At 42.8% G+C, this 18,972-nt stretch overlaps 2 protein-coding genes across 12 annotated transcripts in view; both read right to left on the bottom strand.

Moving 5' to 3' along the window:
- The window catches only part of myrfl (myelin regulatory factor like), a 49,756-nt gene extending 39,561 nt beyond the window's left edge, over nt 1-10,195 (bottom strand). For 2 of the 4 annotated variants that reach the window (XM_090201267.1, XM_090201270.1), the window contains exon 1: nt 9,863-10,195. The gene's annotated coding sequence lies outside the window, so the exon portion shown is untranslated. The remainder of the gene's footprint in view (nt 1-9,862) is intronic. The other 2 variants (XM_090201269.1, XM_090201271.1) reach the window with 1 other exon arrangement.
- Nucleotides 10,196-14,980: 4,785 nt separating this feature from the next.
- The window catches only part of rab3ip (RAB3A interacting protein (rabin3)), a 91,024-nt gene continuing 87,032 nt past the window's right edge, over nt 14,981-18,972 (bottom strand). For 4 of the 8 annotated variants that reach the window (XM_090201263.1, XM_090201259.1, XM_090201260.1 and 1 more), the window contains one exon: nt 14,981-17,490. In XM_090201263.1, the coding sequence (XP_090057389.1) occupies nt 17,408-17,490 (83 nt within the window). In that variant the 3' untranslated portion in view covers nt 14,981-17,407. The remainder of the gene's footprint in view (nt 17,491-18,972) is intronic. The other 4 variants (XM_090201262.1, XM_090201266.1, XM_090201261.1 and 1 more) reach the window with 1 other exon arrangement.

Here is an 18,972-nt window from a genome sequence, read left to right as displayed (position 1 = left end):
GCTGTTCTACACCTGACATGGAGTAAACTAACTGTCCGTATCCCCTGGTAACAGTTTCATAAAGCTGTTCTTCACCTGACATGGAGTAAACTAACTGTCCGTATCCCCTGGTAACAGTTTCATAAAGCTGTTCTACACCTGACATGGAGTAAACTAACTGTCCGTATCCCCTGGTAACAGTTTCATAAAGCTGTTCTTCACCTGACATGGAGTAAACTAACTGTCCGTATCCCCTGGTAACAGTTTCATAAAGCTGTTCTTCACCTGACATGGAGTAAACTAACTGTCCGTATCCCCTGGTAACAGTTTCATAAAGCTGTTCTACACCTGACATGGAGTAAACTAACTGTCCGTATCCCCTGGTAACAGTTTCATAAAGCTGTTCTACACCTGACATGGAGTAAACTAACTGTCCGTATCCCCTGGTAACAGTTTCATAAAGCTGTTCTTCACCTGACATGGAGTAAACTGTCCGTATCCCCTGGTAACAGTTTCATAAAGCTGCTCTACACCTGACATGGAGTAAACTAACTGTCCGTATCCCCTGGTAACAGTTTCATAAAGCTGCTCTACACCTGACATGGAGTAAACTAACTGTCCGTATCCCCTGGTAACAGTTTCATAAAGCTGCTCTACACCTGACATGGAGTAAACTAACTGTCCGTATCCCCTGGTAACAGTTTCATAAAGCTGTTCTTCACCTGACATGGAGTAAACTGTCCGTATCCCCTGGTAACAGTTTCATAAAGCTGCTCTACACCTGACATGGAGTAAACTAACTGTCCGTATCCCCTGGTAACAGTTTCATAAAGCTGTTCTACACCTGACATGGAGTAAACTAACTGTCCGTATCCCCTGGTAACAGTTTCATAAAGCTGTTCTACACCTGACATGGAGTAAACTAACTGTCCGTATCCCCTGGTAACAGTTTCATAAAGCTGTTCTACACCTGACATGGAGTAAACTAACTGTCCGTATCCCCTGGTAACAGTTTCATAAAGCTGTTCTACACCTGACACGGAGTAAACTAACTGTCCGTATCCCCTGGTAACAGTTTCATAAAGCTGTTCTACACCTGACACGGAGTAAACTAACTGTCCGTATCCCCTGGTAACAGTTTCATAAAGCTGTTCTACACCTGACACGGAGTAAACTAACTGTCCGTATCCCCTGGTAACAGTTTCATAAAGCTGTTCTACACCTGACATGGAGTAAACTAACTGTCCGTATCCCCTGGTAACAGTTTCATAAAGCTGTTCTACACCTGACATGGAGTAAACTAACTGTCCGTATCCCCTGGTAACAGTTTCATAAAGCTGTTCTACACCTGACATGGAGTAAACTAACTGTCCGTATCCCCTGGTAACAGTTTCATAAAGCTGCTCTACACCTGACATGGAGTAAACTAACTGTCCGTATCCCCTGGTAACAGTTTCATAAAGCTGTTCTTCACCTGACATGGAGTAAACTAACTGTCCGTATCCCCTGGTAACAGTTTCATAAAGCTGTTCTACACCTGCCATGGAGTAAACTAACTGTCCGTATCCCCTGGTAACAGTTTCATAAAGCTGCTCTTCACCTGACATGGAGTAAACTAACTGTCCGTATCCCCTAGTAACAGTTTCATAAAGCTGTTCTACACCTGACAGGGAGTAAACTAACTGTCCGTATCCCCTGGTAACAGTTTCATAAAGCTGTTCTACACCTGACACGGAGTAAACTAACTGTCCGTATCCCCTGGTAACAGTTTCATAAAGCTGTTCTACACCTGACATGGAGTAAACTAACTGTCCGTATCCCCTGGTAACAGTTTCATAAAGCTGTTCTACACCTGACATGGAGTAAACTAACTGTCCGTATCCCCTGGTAACAGTTTCATAAAGCTGTTCTACACCTGACATGGAGTAAACTAACTGTCCGTATCCCCTGGTAACAGTTTCATAAAGCTGTTCTACACCTGCCATGGAGTAAACTAACTGTCCGTATCCCCTGGTAACAGTTTCATAAAGCTGTTCTACACCTGACATGGAGTAAACTAACTGTCCGTATCCCCTGGTAACAGTTTCATAAAGCTGTTCTACACCTGACATGGAGTAAACTAACTGTCCGTATCCCCTGGTAACAGTTTCATAAAGCTGTTCTACACCTGACATGGAGTAAACTAACTGTCCGTATCCCCTGGTAACAGTTTCATAAAGCTGTTCTACACCTGACATGGAGTAAACTAACTGTCCGTATCCCCTGGTAACAGTTTCATAAAGCTGTTCTACACCTGACATGGAGTAAACTAACTGTCCGTATCCCCTGGTAACAGTTTCATAAAGCTGTTCTACACCTGACATGGAGTAAACTAACTGTCCGTATCCCCTGGTAACAGTTTCATAAAGCTGTTCTTCACCTGACATGGAGTAAACTAACTGTCCGTATCCCCTGGTAACAGTTTCATAAAGCTGTTCTACACCTGACATGGAGTAAACTAACTGTCCGTATCCCCTGGTAACAGTTTCATAAAGCTGTTCTACACCTGACATGGAGTAAACTAACTGTCCGTATCCCCTGGTAACAGTTTCATAAAGCTGCTCTACACCTGACATGGAGTAAACTAACTGTCCGTATCCTCTGGTAACAGTTTCATAAAGCTGCTCTTCACCTGACATGGAGTAAACTAACTGTCCGTATCCCCTGGTAACAGTTTCATAAAGCTGTTCTACACCTGACATGGAGTAAACTAACTGTCCGTATCCCCTGGTAACAGTTTCATAAAGCTGTTCTACACCTGACATGGAGTAAACTAACTGTCCGTATCCCCTGGTAACAGTTTCATAAAGCTGTTCTACACCTGACATGGAGTAAACTAACTGTCCGTATCCCCTGGTAACAGTTTCATAAAGCTGTTCTACACCTGACATGGAGTAAACTAACTGTCCGTATCCCCTGGTAACAGTTTCATAAAGCTGTTCTACACCTGACATGGAGTAAACTAACTGTCCGTATCCCCTGGTAACAGTTTCATAAAGCTGTTCTTCACCTGACATGGAGTAAACCAACTGTCCGTATCCCCTGGTAACAGTTTCATAAAGCTGTTCTACACCTGACATGGAGTAAACTAACTGTCCGTATCCCCTGGTAACAGTTTCATAAAGCTGTTCTTCACCTGACATGGAGTAAACTAACTGTCCGTATCCCCTGGTAACAGTTTCATAAAGCTGTTCTTCACCTGACATGGAGTAAACTAACTGTCTGTATCCCCTGGTAACAGTTTCATAAAGCTGTTCTACACCTGACATGGAGTAAACTAACTGTCCGTATCCCCTGGTAACAGTTTCATAAAGCTGTTCTTCACCTGACATGGAGTAAACTAACTGTCCGTATCCTCTGGTAACAGTTTCATAAAGCTGTTCTTCACCTGACATGGAGTAAACTAACTGTCTGTATCCCCTGGTAACAGTTTCATAAAGCTGTTCTACACCTGACATGGAGTAAACTAACTGTCCGTATCCCCTGGTAACAGTTTCATAAAGCTGTTCTTCACCTGACATGGAGTAAACTAACTGTCCGTATCCCCTGGTAACAGTTTCATAAAGCTGTTCTACACCTGACATGGAGTAAACTAACTGTCCGTATCCTCTGGTAACAGTTTCATAAAGCTGCTCTTCACCTGACATGGAGTAAACTAACTGTCCGTATCCCCTGGTAACAGTTTCATAAAGCTGTTCTTCACCTGACATGGAGTAAACTAACTGTCCGTATCCCCTGGTAACAGTTTCATAAAGCTGTTCTTCACCTGACATGGAGTAAACTAACTGTCCGTATCCCCTGGTAACAGTTTCATAAAGCTGTTCTACACCTGACATGGAGTAAACTAACTGTCCGTATCCCCTGGTAACAGTTTCATAAAGCTGTTCTTCACCTGACATGGAGTAAACTAACTGTCCGTATCCCCTGGTAACAGTTTCATAAAGCTGTTCTACACCTGACATGGAGTAAACTAACTGTCCGTATCCCCTGGTAACAGTTTCATAAAGCTGTTCTACACCTGACATGGAGTAAACTAACTGTCCGTATCCCCTGGTAACAGTTTCATAAAGCTGCTCTACACCTGACATGGAGTAAACTAACTCTCCGTATCCTCTGGTAACAGTTTCATAAAGCTGCTCTTCACCTGACATGGAGTAAACTAACTGTCCGTATCCCCTGGTAACAGTTTCATAAAGCTGTTCTACACCTGACATGGAGTAAACTAACTGTCCGTATCCCCTGGTAACAGTTTCATAAAGCTGCTCTTCACCTGACATGGAGTAAACTAACTGTCCGTATCCCCTGGTAACAGTTTCATAAAGCTGTTCTTCACCTGACATGGAGTAAACTAACTGTCCGTATCCCCGGTAACAGTTTCATAAAGCTGTTCTACACCTGACATGGAGTAAACTAACTGTCCGTATCCCCTGGTAACAGTTTCATAAAGCTGTTCTACACCTGACATGGAGTAAACTAACTGTCCGTATCCCCTGGTAACAGTTTCATAAAGCTGCTCTACACCTGACATGGAGTAAACTAACTGTCCGTATCCTCTGGTAACAGTTTCATAAAGCTGCTCTTCACCTGACATGGAGTAAACTAACTGTCCGTATCCCCTGGTAACAGTTTCATAAAGCTGTTCTTCACCTGACATGGAGTAAACTAACTGTCCGTATCCCCTGGTAACAGTTTCATAAAGCTGTTCTTCACCTGACATGGAGTAAACTAACTGTCCGTATCCCCTGGTAACAGTTTCATAAAGCTGTTCTACACCTGACATGGAGTAAACTAACTGTCCGTATCCCCTGGTAACAGTTTCATAAAGCTGTTCTTCACCTGACATGGAGTAAACTAACTGTCCGTATCCCCTGGTAACAGTTTCATAAAGCTGTTCTACACCTGACATGGAGTAAACTAACTGTCCGTATCCCCTGGTAACAGTTTCATAAAGCTGTTCTACACCTGACATGGAGTAAACTAACTGTCCGTATCCCCTGGTAACAGTTTCATAAAGCTGCTCTACACCTGACATGGAGTAAACTAACTCTCCGTATCCTCTGGTAACAGTTTCATAAAGCTGCTCTTCACCTGACATGGAGTAAACTAACTGTCCGTATCCCCTGGTAACAGTTTCATAAAGCTGTTCTACACCTGACATGGAGTAAACTAACTGTCCGTATCCCCTGGTAACAGTTTCATAAAGCTGCTCTTCACCTGACATGGAGTAAACTAACTGTCCGTATCCCCTGGTAACAGTTTCATAAAGCTGTTCTTCACCTGACATGGAGTAAACTAACTGTCCGTATCCCCGGTAACAGTTTCATAAAGCTGTTCTACACCTGACATGGAGTAAACTAACTGTCCGTATCCCCTGGTAACAGTTTCATAAAGCTGTTCTACACCTGACATGGAGTAAACTAACTGTCCGTATCCCCTGGTAACAGTTTCATAAAGCTGCTCTACACCTGACATGGAGTAAACTAACTCTCCGTATCCTCTGGTAACAGTTTCATAAAGCTGCTCTTCACCTGACATGGAGTAAACTAACTGTCCGTATCCCCTGGTAACAGTTTCATAAAGCTGTTCTACACCTGACATGGAGTAAACTAACTGTCCGTATCCCCTGGTAACAGTTTCATAAAGCTGCTCTTCACCTGACATGGAGTAAACTAACTGTCCGTATCCCCTGGTAACAGTTTCATAAAGCTGTTCTTCACCTGACATGGAGTAAACTAACTGTCCGTATCCCCGGTAACAGTTTCATAAAGCTGTTCTACACCTGACATGGAGTAAACTAACTGTCCGTATCCCCTGGTAACAGTTTCATAAAGCTGTTCTACACCTGACATGGAGTAAACTAACTGTCCGTATCCCCTGGTAACAGTTTCATAAAGCTGCTCTACACCTGACATGGAGTAAACTAACTGTCCGTATCCCCTGGTAACAGTTTCATAAAGCTGTTCTACACCTGACATGGAGTAAACTAACTGTCCGTATCCCCTGGTAACAGTTTCATAAAGCTGCTCTACACCTGACATGGAGTAAACTAACTGTCCGTATCCCCTGGTAACAGTTTCATAAAGCTGTTCTACACCTGACATGGAGTAAACTAACTGTCCGTATCCCCTGGTAACAGTTTCATAAAGCTGTTCTACACCTGACATGGAGTAAACTAACTGTCCGTATCCCCTGGTAACAGTTTCATAAAGCTGTTCTACACCTGACATGGAGTAAGCTAACTGTCCGTATCCCCTGGTAACAGTTTCATAAAGCTGTTCTACACCTGACATGGAGTAAACTAACTGTCCGTATCCCCTGGTAACAGTTTCATAAAGCTGTTCTACACCTGACACGGAGTAAACTAACTGTCCGTATCCCCTGGTAACAGTTTCATAAAGCTGTTCTACACCTGACACGGAGTAAACTAACTGTCCGTATCCCCTGGTAACAGTTTCATAAAGCTGTTCTTCACCTGACATGGAGTAAACTAACTGTCCGTATCCCCTGGTAACAGTTTCATAAAGCTGTTCTACACCTGACATGGAGTAAACTAACTGTCCGTATCCCCTGGTAACAGTTTCATAAAGCTGTTCTACACCTGACATGGAGTAAACTAACTGTCCGTATCCCCTGGTAACAGTTTCATAAAGCTGTTCTACACCTGACATGGAGTAAACTAACTGTCCGTATCCCCTGGTAACAGTTTCATAAAGCTGTTCTACACCTGACATGGAGTAAACTAACTGTCCGTATCCCCTGGTAACAGTTTCATAAAGCTGTTCTTCACCTGACATGGAGTAAACTAACTGTCCGTATCCCCTGGTAACAGTTTCATAAAGCTGTTCTACACCTGACATGGAGTAAACTAACTGTCCGTATCCCCTGGTAACAGTTTCATAAAGCTGTTCTTCACCTGACATGGAGTAAACTAACTGTCCGTATCCCCTGGTAACAGTTTCATAAAGCTGTTCTACACCTGACATGGAGTAAACTAACTGTCTGTATCCCCTGGTAACAGTTTCATAAAGCTGTTCTTCACCTGACATGGAGTAAATTATGTGTAAACTGGGAAGACGACTTCTGTATTTGGACTCCAGGTGTTCAGGAGTAAGACACGTTTAGACAGGTCAGACTTGTTTGTGCTTCATAACAAGAGCCCGTCTTCCTGCTCTTCACTTTGTGTTACTCTTCCAGGAAGAGCCTTTCTCTATTGAGCAAACGGTCCATCTGTCTTCCTGCTCTTCCAGGAAGAGCCTTTCTCTATTGACCAAACGGTCCATATGTCTTCCTGCTCTTCCAGGAAGGCCTTTCTCTATTGAGCAAACGGTCCATCCGTCTTCCTGCTCTTCCAGGAAGAGCCTTTCTCTATTGAGCAAACGGTCCATCTGTCTTCCTGCTCTTCCAGGAAGGCCTTTCTCTATTGACCAAATGGTCCATCTGTCTTCCTGCTCTTCCAGGAAGAGCCTTTCTCTATTGAGCAAACGGTCCATCTGTCTTCCTGCTCTTCACTTTGTGTTACTCTTCCAGGAAGAGCCTTTCTCTATTGAGCAAACGGTCCATCCGTCTTCCGTTGGCCTCAGTGTTTTTCACTGAGGATCAGTTCAACTGTAGTAGTCTCTCTCTCTCTCTGCAAGCAGCCGACGCACTCAAGCTTTACTAAAGAAAACCACTGACTCTTCACACTTCATAACGTTCCTGACTGCTGTTATGGCGTTATATATGGTGTAATAATAATTAATAATAAGTATTGCCTGCTTGCTGACAGGGTGTGTGTGTGTGTGTGTGTGTGTGTAATATACTGTACATTATAGCTAATCCATGATTAATCATCATCATTACTATTGTCTCTAGTCTCTCTCAGCTCATTTAGGGAATGTGTAATTGATTTGGCTGGTCTGTTACCAGGGGATACGGACAGTTAGTCCCTCTCAGCTCATTTAGGGAAATCTGTAATTGCTTTGGCTTTACACACGAGAGGCTTTCTGTAATAATATACACCATGCATCCCAAATGGCACCCTGTTCCCTTTGTAGTACACAGCTTTAGACTAGGGCCCATAGGGACTATTTTGGGAATAGTCTGTCATTTGGGACAAAGATACAGTGACTAAACTGCTGTGAACAACGAGGCTATTTTCTCCTAGATATTGACTTTATAACATTGTCAGTTTTGTTCTATGAATTTATGACACACTAAAGTCAGCCGATACATTATGAGAAACGGTCAGCCTTATGATAATGAAGAAGGATGTTCAAAATTATTTGGTAAAAAAAACATATCAGTCAGTCCCAGATAAAGATCTGGATGCTTCTGTACCACTAACAATTCAAGTGGCCTTTTAAAAAGACAAAACAAAAAAAAACAGGAAATATAAATCTTAAAGATTTACAAACACAGAGCTTTGACTAAAATATCCTGAACAAAGCTGAGAGACAGTAGTCAAATGGGAGTGTTGTAAATACTAAAAACCATTAGCTTCCTTCTAACAGTCAGTAGAGACGGAAAACAATTAGCTTCCTTCTTACAGTCAGTAGAGACGGAAAACAATTAGCTTCCTTCTTACAGTCAGTAGAGATGGAAAACCATTAGCTTCCTTCTAACAGTCAGTAGAGACGGAAAACAATTAGCTTCCTTCTAACAGTCAGTAGAGACAGAAAACCATTAGCTTCCTTCTAACTGTCAGTAGACGGAAAATCATTAGCTTCCTTCTAACAGTCAATAGAGATGGAAAACCATTAGCTTCCATCTAGACTGTTAGAAGGAAGCTAATGGTTTTCTGTCTCTACTGACTGTTAGAAGGAAGCTAATGGTTTTCTGTCTCTACTGACTGTTAGAAGGAAGCTAATTGTTTTCCGTCTCTACTGACTGTTAGAAGGAAGCTAATGGTTTCTCTTCTCTACTGACCTTAAGAAGGAAGCTAATGGTTTTCAGTCTCTACTGACAGTTAGAAGGAAGCTAATGGTTTTCCGTCTCTACTGACTGTTAGAAGGAAGCTAATGGTTTTCTGTCTACTGACTGTTAGAAGGAAGCTAATGGTTTCTCTTCTCTACTGACTGTTAGAAGGAAGCTAATGGTTTCTCTTCTCTACTGACTGTTAGAAGGAAGCTAATGGTTTCTCTTCTCTACTGACTGTTAGAAGGAAGCTAATGGTTTTCCGTCTCTACTGACTGTTAGAAGGAAGCTAATGGTTTTCTGTCTACTGACTGTTAGAAGGAAGCTAATGGTTTCTCTTCTCTACTGACTGTTAGAAGGAAGCTAATGGTTTTCCCTCTACTGACTGTTAGAAGGAAGCTAATGGTTTTCCGTCTCTACTGACTGTTAGAAGGAAGCTAATGGTTTTCCGTCTCTACTGACTGTTAGAAGGAAGCTAATGGTTTTCTGTCTCTACTGACTGTTAGAAGGAAGCTAATGGTTTCCCTTCTCTACTGACTGTTAGAAGGAAGCTAATGGTTTCTCTTCTCTACTGACTGTTAGAAGGAAGCTAATGGTTTTCCGTCTCTACTGACTGTTAGAAGGAAGCTATTGGTTTCCCTTCTCTACTGACTTTTAGAAGGAAGCTAATGGTTTTCCGTCTCTACTGACTGTTAGAAGGAAGCTAATGGTTTTCCGTCTCTACTGACTGTTAGAAGGAAGCTAATGGTTTCTCTTCTCTACTGACTTTTAGAAGGAAGCTAATGGTTTTCCGTCTCTACTGACTTTTAGAAGGAAGCTAATAGTTTTCCGTCTCTACTGACTGTTAGAAGGAAGCTAATGGTTTTCCGTCTCTACTGACTGTTAGAAGGAAGCTAATGGTTTTCCGTCTCTACAGTCAGTAGAGAAAGGAAAGGCTGAATGTGAACCTTACCGTTTCTCCAAAATGGAGTCCTGGCTGGTAGTTCCGTTGACAACCTTCTCTCCGACTTCAGTTTACGTCTCTCAGGTACAATCCATTTGGCAAACAGTATCCATTAAATCCTCAGAGCCCAGTTACTCCACGTTTGTTCACCCACCCAGGTAGTTGTTTCGGTAGATTTAGGCCCTTTGGCGTTGACAATAATATTCCCAGAATTGTGTATCCAAAATAATGTATGTCACAGGTGTCTCTCCTGTGTACTTTGTTCTCTGGTCTGAAAGGTAAAAACCATTCACATACCCTGCGCAGGCGTTCTGCCTTTGTGTGCCAGGTGTCCTTGCCCTGGACCATAAAGCAGGTATTCATTACAAGGTGACACAGAGGGTAGTACACTAAAAAGCAGTCTTATCTCTGGCTTAGACACTCTGCAAATAGAACACTGTCATTACAGATATACAGTACAGTCCATACAGATATACAGTACAGTCCATACAGTACAGTCCATACAGATATACAGTACAGTCCACACAGATATACAGTACTCTCCATACAGATATACAGTACTGTCCATACAGATATACAGTACTGTCCATACAGATATACAGTACTCTCCATACAGATATACAGTACTGTCCATACAGATATACAGTACTCTCCATACAGATATACAGCACTGTCCTTTCAGATATACAGTACAGTCCTTCCAGATATACAGTACAGTGTCTATCCATGACCCAGAATGCACTAAAGGTCCTCTCTACCTGGAAAGGTGTGCCGTTTGATGCGTTTCTTCTGATATCAGGTATTTTGATATTCCAAAATGGCAGATGTGCTATTTTGTGTATCTATACGGATTTTCTCTTTATCTTTCTACATGAGTAGATAAGAGCTTATAATTGTTAGTCGAGACAACATAAATCTTGCCATTACTTTGATGTTGCAATATACTACAAATGTAGGATCTTCATTTTGATCAATTTTTTGTTCCTGAGAATTTTCTTGCAAAGCAAACTTGTAGTGTATTTTCATTTGAAAAAGGCTTCTAAGTGTGTAATTTACACGTTGAAATGTCAAGACTTGATTTGCCCTAACTGAGAATGTATCAACCCCTACAAAAACGTCCATTAAATATAATCCATACAATAATTCTCTTTTCCTGATGCTGCAGGATCATTTTGCAGCTGTAACAAACTGGCTCAAATTAAGATCCTACATCTGTACAGCAAGTGTTCCACAGGAGAAGTAGGAGCTCCAGCTGATCTGCCAAATCAAAGTGCTTGTGTCACGTGCTCCGAATACAATGTAGACCTTACAGTGAAATGCTCACTGAAAGTAAGGGGGCTGAATAATTTTGCACACCCAATTTTTCAGTTTGAGATATCCAATAAATGTCGTTCCACTTCATGATTGTGTCCCACTTGTTGTTGATTCTTCACAAAAAAATACAGTTTTATATCTTTATGTTTGAAGCCTGAAATGTGGCAAAAGGTCGCAAAGTTCAAGGGGGCCGAATACTTTCGCAAGGCACTGTATATACAGTAGAGAGGCTATAACAGTAGCGAGGCTATGTACAGGCACCAGTTAGTCGGGCTAATTGAGGAACGTACAATCCCTCCATCACTGCTCAGGCTCTCTGCTATAGGCTGAGAGAGGCTGGACCGAGGCCTTGTAGGCCTGTTGTCAGGCAGGTCCTCACCAGATATCACCGGCAACAACGTCGCCTATAGGCACAAACCCATCGTCGCTGGACCAGACAGGACTGCCAAAAAGTGCTCTTCACTGACGAGTCACGGTTTTGTCTCACGTGGGGAGATGGTCGGATTCGCGTTTATCGTTGAAGGAATGAGCATTACACCGAGGCCTGTACTCTGGAGGCTGATTGATTTGGAGGTAGAGGGTCCGTCATGGTCTGGGGCGGTGTGTCACAGCACCATCGGACTGAGCTTGTTGTCATTGCAGGCAATCTCAAAGCTGTGCGTTACAGGGAAGACATCCTCCTCCCTCATGTGGTACTCTTCCTGCAGGCTCATCCTGACATGACAATGCCACCAGCCATACTGCTCGCTCTGTGCGTGATTTCCTGCAAGACAGGAATGTCAGTGTTCTGCCATGGCCAGCGAAGAGCCCAGATCTCAATCTCATTGAGCACTCCTGTGACCTATTGTATCGGAGGGTGAGGGCTAGGCCCATACGCCGCAAAAATGTCCGGGAACTTGCAGGTGCCTTGGTGGAAGAGTGGGGTAACATCTCACAACAAGAACTGGCAAATCTGGTGCAGTCCACGAGGAGGAGATGCACTGCAGTACTTAATGCAGCTGGTGGCCACACCAGATACTTACTGTTACTTTTGATTTGAACCCCCCCCCCCCCTTTGTTAGTCACATGTCTGTGGAACTTGTTCAGTTTATGTCTCAGTTGAATCTCATGTTCATACAAATATTTACACATGCTAAGTTTGCTGAAAGTAAACACAGTTGACATGACAATGTCACCAGCCAGAGGACGTTTCTTTTGCTGAGTTGATGATAGAGAGTAGCAGCAGCGTAAAAGAGGGGTTGGTGGGGGGGGGCACAATGCAAATAGTCCAGGTAGGCATTTGATTATCTGTTCAGGAGTCTTATGGCTTGGGGTTAAAAACTGTTGAGAAGCCTTTTTGTCCTAGACTTGGCACTCTGGTACCGCTTGCCATGCGGTAGTAGAGAGAACAGTCTATGACTGGGGTGGCTGGGGTCTTTGACAATTTTTAGGACCTTCCTCTGACACCGCCTATTATATCGGTCCTGGATGGCAGGCAGCTTAGCCCCAGTGATGTACTGGGCCGTACGCACTACACTCACTAGTGCCTTGCGGTCGGAGGCCGAGCAGTTGCCGTACCAGGCAATTATGCAACCAGTTGCAGCTGTAGAACCTTGAAGATCTGAGGACATATACAAAATCTTTTTAGTTTCCTGAGGGGGAATAGGCTTTGTCATGTCCTCTTCAAGACTGTCTATTCCCTAGACCAGTGGTTCCTATTCCCTAGACCAGTGGTTCCTATTCCCTAGACCAGTGGTTCCTATTCCCTAGACCAGTGGTTCCTATTCCCTAGACCAGTGGTTCCTCTTCCCTAGACCAGTGGTTCCTATTCCCTAAACTAGTGGTTCCTATTCCCTAGACCAGTGGTTCCCATCCAGGGCTACTAGGATCCCTAGGGGGAACTTGGCCTATCCACAGGGGGTACATGAGAAGACTCATGATGAGACCTTGGCGTTACTGCTAAAGAGCACACGAGTGGGTACTACAGTGCAGTAAGGCCCTATTCCATATGTAGTGCACTACTGTTGACCAGCGCCCTATGCCCTATAGAGTGCACTACTGTTGACCAGAGCCCTACATGTATGTACCCTAGTCAAAAGTAGTGTACTATATAGGGAATAGGGCTCTGGTCTAAAGTAGTGCACTACATATGGAATAGGGCCCTGGTCTAAAGTAGTGTACTATATAGGGAATAGGGCCCTGGTCTAAAGTAGTGTACTATATAGGGAATAGGGCTCTGGTCTAAAGTAGTGCACTATATAGGGAATAGGGCTCTGGTCTAAAGTAGTGCACTATATAGGGAATAGGGCTCGGGTCTAAAGTAGTGCACTATATAGGGAATAGGGCTCGGGTCTAAAGTAGTGCACTATATAGGGAATAGGGCTCGGGTCTAAAGTAGTGCACTATATAGGGAATAGGGCTCGGGTCTAAAGTATTGCACTATATAGGGAATAGGGCTCTGGTCTAAAGTAGTGCACTATATAGGGAATAGGGCTCGGGTCTAAAGTAGTGCACTATATAGGGAATAGGGCTCGGGTCTAAAGTAGTGCACTATATAGGGAATAGGGCTCTGGTCTAAAGTAGTGCACTATATAGGGAATAGGGCTCTGGTCTAAAGTAGTGTACTATATAGGGAATAGGGCTCTGGTCTAAAGTAGTGGACTATATAGGGAATAGGGCTCTGGTCTAAAGTAGTGCACTATATAGGGAATAGGGCTCTGGTCTAAAGTAGTGCACTTTATAGGGAATAGGGCTCTGGTCTAAAGTAGTGCACTATATAGGGAATAGGGCTCTGGTCTAAAGTAGTGAACTATATAGGGAATAGGGCTCTGGTCTAAAGTAGTGCACTATATAGGGAATAGGGCTCTGGTCTAAAGTAGTGAACTATATAGGGAATAGGGCTCTGGTCTAAAGTAGTGCACTATATAGGGAATAGGGCTCTGGTCTAAAGTAGTGGACTATATAGGGAATAGGGCTCTGGTCTAAAGTAGTGCACTATATAGGGAATAGGGCTCTGGTCTAAAGTAGTGCACTATATAGGGAATAGGGCTCTGGTCTAAAGTAGTGCACTATATAGGGAATAGGGCTCTGGTCTACAGTAGTGCACTATATAGGGAATAGGGCTCTGGTCTAAAGTAGTGCACTATATAGGGAATAGGGCTCTGGTCTAAAGTAGTGCACTATATAGGGAATAGGGCTCTGGTCTAAAGTAGTGTACTATATAGGGAATAGGGCTCTGGTCTAAAGTAGTGCACTATATAGGGAATAGGGCTCTGGTCTAAAGTAGTGCACTATATAGGGAATAGGGTACCGTTTGGGACGCACAACATGGGTATTGAACCAGGAAGTATTTTATATGCAGTATAATTGTGTTCAGTCCAAGATAATAAAGTTTATAGTGTTGAATCTATACTGCAGAGGAGGCTGGTGGGAGGAGATATAGGAGTGTTGAATCTATACTGACGAACTCTGTGATTGTGAAAGACGACAACAAATTGACATTTTTAAATGCCGTAGAATTGCAAACATATTGAAACAGTAACATTATACAGTAACATACTACTGTATAAAAAGGACGTAATTTCACCAAGATTTACAATCCTGTGGAAAGCCCAGAGACGTGGCAGGAAGGAGAACCATTAACAGGAAGATAAGTTGCCCTACTTTTATAAGACAACGCATGGGCAACGTGCAGAATGTACTGAACAATGTACATATCCATTTTTATGCAGTATAATTGTGTCCTGACAATTTTACCCTTAGTGTGTCATCATATCTACACTGACTGAGTGTGTTTGGGACAACAGATTTCAAGTTCACAAACAGACACGTTGGTTCCAGAGGTATACCATTTTTAATTCAGTGTGTTCCAGAAAGGCACTAAAATAAATTGAGGAAAGCTTGGAGTTGGAATGTTAACAGAGGACTTGGAGGGATGGAAGAATGGAAAACCAGGAAAAGGTATATAGATTGGAACGTTCACAGACCGCACACACACCACACGTACACACACACCCCGACACAGCTACATACTTCTAACTAAAGGGTTGGTAAAGAACTAAAAAGCCAGAGAGAATGTTCTTCATCATCATCATCATCAATGTGTTTTCTAAAACCTTCAAAACATTTGTACAGATTCTTCTAAAGTCCTTGTATTGGACAGAACTCGTCAGAATCCTCCTCCACATGTTCTGCTCCCAAATGGCACCTATATTCTCTACATCCCGGGTCCCAAACATACGGGGCGTCGAAGTGTCACGGGAGGGCACGGGACCGTCTGATCTAAAACGAAGCGTCACTCCGCAATGCATTAGGCTAGAAACAAGTAGTAAAATGACAAAGAGGAAGACGCGACTCTGATGCACATGGGAAATGTATTTACTTTGTCTCTATGACATTGAGAAGCTTACGACCTTCAAAAGAAATTGGACTTCGCTTGCGGAGTAATCTTATACAATGTGTGACTCTGTCGCTATCAATTGATCGAATCACTTCCTGTAAAATGGAATTTGCATAATTAAATTGAAGGTTCATATAAATGATCGTAATAAAACATTTGGGGAAATCAGGTCTAGACTATTTATTTATATTATTATTGTTATTATCATCATCATCATCATCATCATCATGGGGGCTCCTGAGTGGCGCAGCTGTTTAAGGCACTGCATCTCAGTGCTAGAGGAGTCACTACGGACCATGGTTCGTATCCAGGCTGTATCGCAACCAGACGCGATTGGGAGTCCCATAGGGTGGAGCACAATTGGCCCCGCGTCGTCAGGGTTAGGGGGTTTGGCCTTGGTAGGCCGTCATTGTAAATGAGAATTTGTTCTTAACTGACTTGCCTAGTTAAATAAAAGGTTAAATAAAAGGTTAAATAAAAAACACAAAATAAAATAAATAATTTGCCTACCTAAAATAAGTCATTTTCCTAGGTCCCTCAAATGAAACAAAATGAAGCTGGTGTTGTATTTAAACAAAGGCAATCTCAATAAAAAAAAATAATGAAACACGTTTGGGAACCCCTGCTGTGCATACTGCACCACTACAGTAGTTAACTATATAGGGAATAGGGTGCCATTTGTGAGTCAGCCTTGTAGTGTGGACAGATGAGCTCATTCAGCGTTTCTTACATGTAATAACGGAGTCAAGTTACATACAGCAGCGTGGTCGTCACCATAGTTACGGTCCTCTGGTTTTAAATACGGACTGGAGATGGATGGATAGAATAACCACAGATGGCTGGATGGACGGAGCGCCTCGATTTACACTTGTCTTGTGTCCCAAATGGCACCCTATTCCATATTTAGTGCACCACTTTTGACCAGGGCTCATAGGGGCCACAAGTCGTGCACTACAGTGAACAGGGTGCCATTTTGGAAGCAGACGTTGGGTTTAGAGCACTTCCTCTCTGTTCCAATATGCATTCTAGCAGACCAATCAGAATGACAAGCAATGGTCATGTTCCAGACAGACTGACTGAACTACCAATCCCCTTCCTGATGAACTATTCACTGTTATTGGTAGATCAGTCAGTCTGAACTACCAATCCCCTTACATCCTGAATAACTATTCACTGTTATTGGTAGATCAGTCAGTCTGAACTACCAATCCCCTTCCTGATGAACTATTCACTGTTATTGGTAGACCAGTCAGTCTGAACTACCAATCCCCTTCCTGAATAACTACTCACTGTTATTGGTAGATCAGTCAGTCTGAACTACCAATCCCCTTCCTGATGAACTATTCACTGTTATTGGTAGACCAGTCAGTCTGAACTACCAATCCCCTTCCTGAATAACTACTCACTGTTATTGGTAGATCAGTCAGTCTGAACTACCAATCCCCTTCCTGATGAACTATTCACTGTTATTGGTAGATCAGTCAGTCTGAACTACCAATCCCCTTCCTGATTAACTACTCACTGTTATTAGTAGATCAGTCAGTCAACTACCAATCCCCTTACATCCTGAATAACTACTCACTGTTATTGGTAGACCAGTCAGGATGTAAGGGGCATGCATTTTAAGTCATATACTTGTAGGTATTGAAGACAGAGGATGGGAGGACTCTCCTGAAATGACACGTGATTGGATGAGAGATTGGAAGGGGTAGCGATGAGGAGCGTTGGGGGCGGTCCTTCTTCCTTCTGAGAGCCAGGAGGGTAGGATGATTGGAGAGCTATCCTGTCCATCACGGGAGTGCATCTGATGATAGGTTGAGATTCAGACACGCATCCCTCTGTTCTGTATCGTGATTGGTTGGTCACAGTTCCTCCTTGTAGTAGCCCAGCTTAGCAAAACTCATCTCTTTCCTCAACTGCATCACTTCCCAGAACATCTGTTCTGCTAGAGAACAGGAATGGAGATGGAGGGAGGAAAGGAGATGGAGGAAGGAAAGGAGATGGAGAACAGGAAAGGAGATGGAGGAAGGAAAGGAGATGGAGGAAGGAAAGGAGATGGAGGAAGGAAAGGAGATCGAGAACAGGAAAGGAGATGGAGGGAGGAAAGGAGATCGAGAACAGGAAAGGAGATCGAGAACAGGAAAGGAGATGGAGGAAGGAAAGGAGATTGAGAACAGGAAAGGAGATGGAGGGAGGAAAGGAGATGGAGGGAGGAAAGGAGATGGAGGGAGGAAAGGAGATGGAGGAAGGAAAGGAGATGGAGGAAGGAAAGGAGATGGAGGAAGGAAAGGAGATGGAGAACAGGAAAGGAGATGGAGAACAGGAAAGGAGATGGAGAACAGGAAAGGAGATGGAGAACAGGAAAGGAGATGGAGAACAGGAAAGGAGATGGAGAACAGGAAAGGAGATGGAGAACAGGAAAAGAGATGGAGGGAGGAAAGGAGGATTGGACAGAAGAGAGCATAAACATTATAACACAATCTGACTATACTGTAGGGACATTACAACACATTCTGACTATACTGTAGGGACATTATAACACATCCTGACTATACTGTAGGGACATTATAACACATTCTGACTATACTGTAGGGACATTATAACACAATCTGACTATACTGTAGGGACATTATAACACATTCTGACTATACTGTAGGGACATTATAACACATCCTGACTATACTGTAGGGACATTATAACACATTACAACACATTATAACACATTCTGACTATACTGTAGGGACATTATAACACATCCTGACTATACTGTAGGGACATTATAACACATTCTGACTATACTGTAGGGACATTATAACACATTATAACACAATCTGACTATACTGTAGGGACATTATAACACAATCTGACTATACTGTAGGGACATTATAACACATTCTGACTATACTGTAGGGACATTATAACACATCCTGACTATACTGTAGGGACATTATAACACATGCTGACTATACTGTAGGGACATTATAACACATTATAACACAATCTGACTATACTGTAGGGACATTATAACACATTCTGACTATACTGTAGGGACATTATAACACATTATAACACATTCTGACTATACTGTAGGGACATTATAACACATCCTGACTATACTGTAGGGACATTATAACACATTCTGACTATACTGTAGGGACATTATAACACATCCTGACTATACTGTAGGGACATTATAACACATTATAACACAATCTGACTATACTGTAGGGACATTATAACACATTCTGACTATACTGTAGGGACATTATAACACATCCTGACTATACTGTAGGGACATTATAACACATTCTGACTATACTGTAGGGACATTATAACACATCCTGACTATACTGTAGGGACATTATAACACATTCTGACTATACTGTAGGGACATTATAACACATTATAACACAATCTGACTATACTG

This window comes from Oncorhynchus mykiss, chromosome 15, assembly GCF_057628025.1.
Source record: "Oncorhynchus mykiss isolate SJ-2025 chromosome 15, ASM5762802v1, whole genome shotgun sequence".
Classification (NCBI taxonomy): Eukaryota; Metazoa; Chordata; class Actinopteri; order Salmoniformes; family Salmonidae; genus Oncorhynchus; species Oncorhynchus mykiss.
Note: the sequence above shows the minus strand (reverse complement) of the source record. Positions and strands in the feature narration are given on the sequence as shown.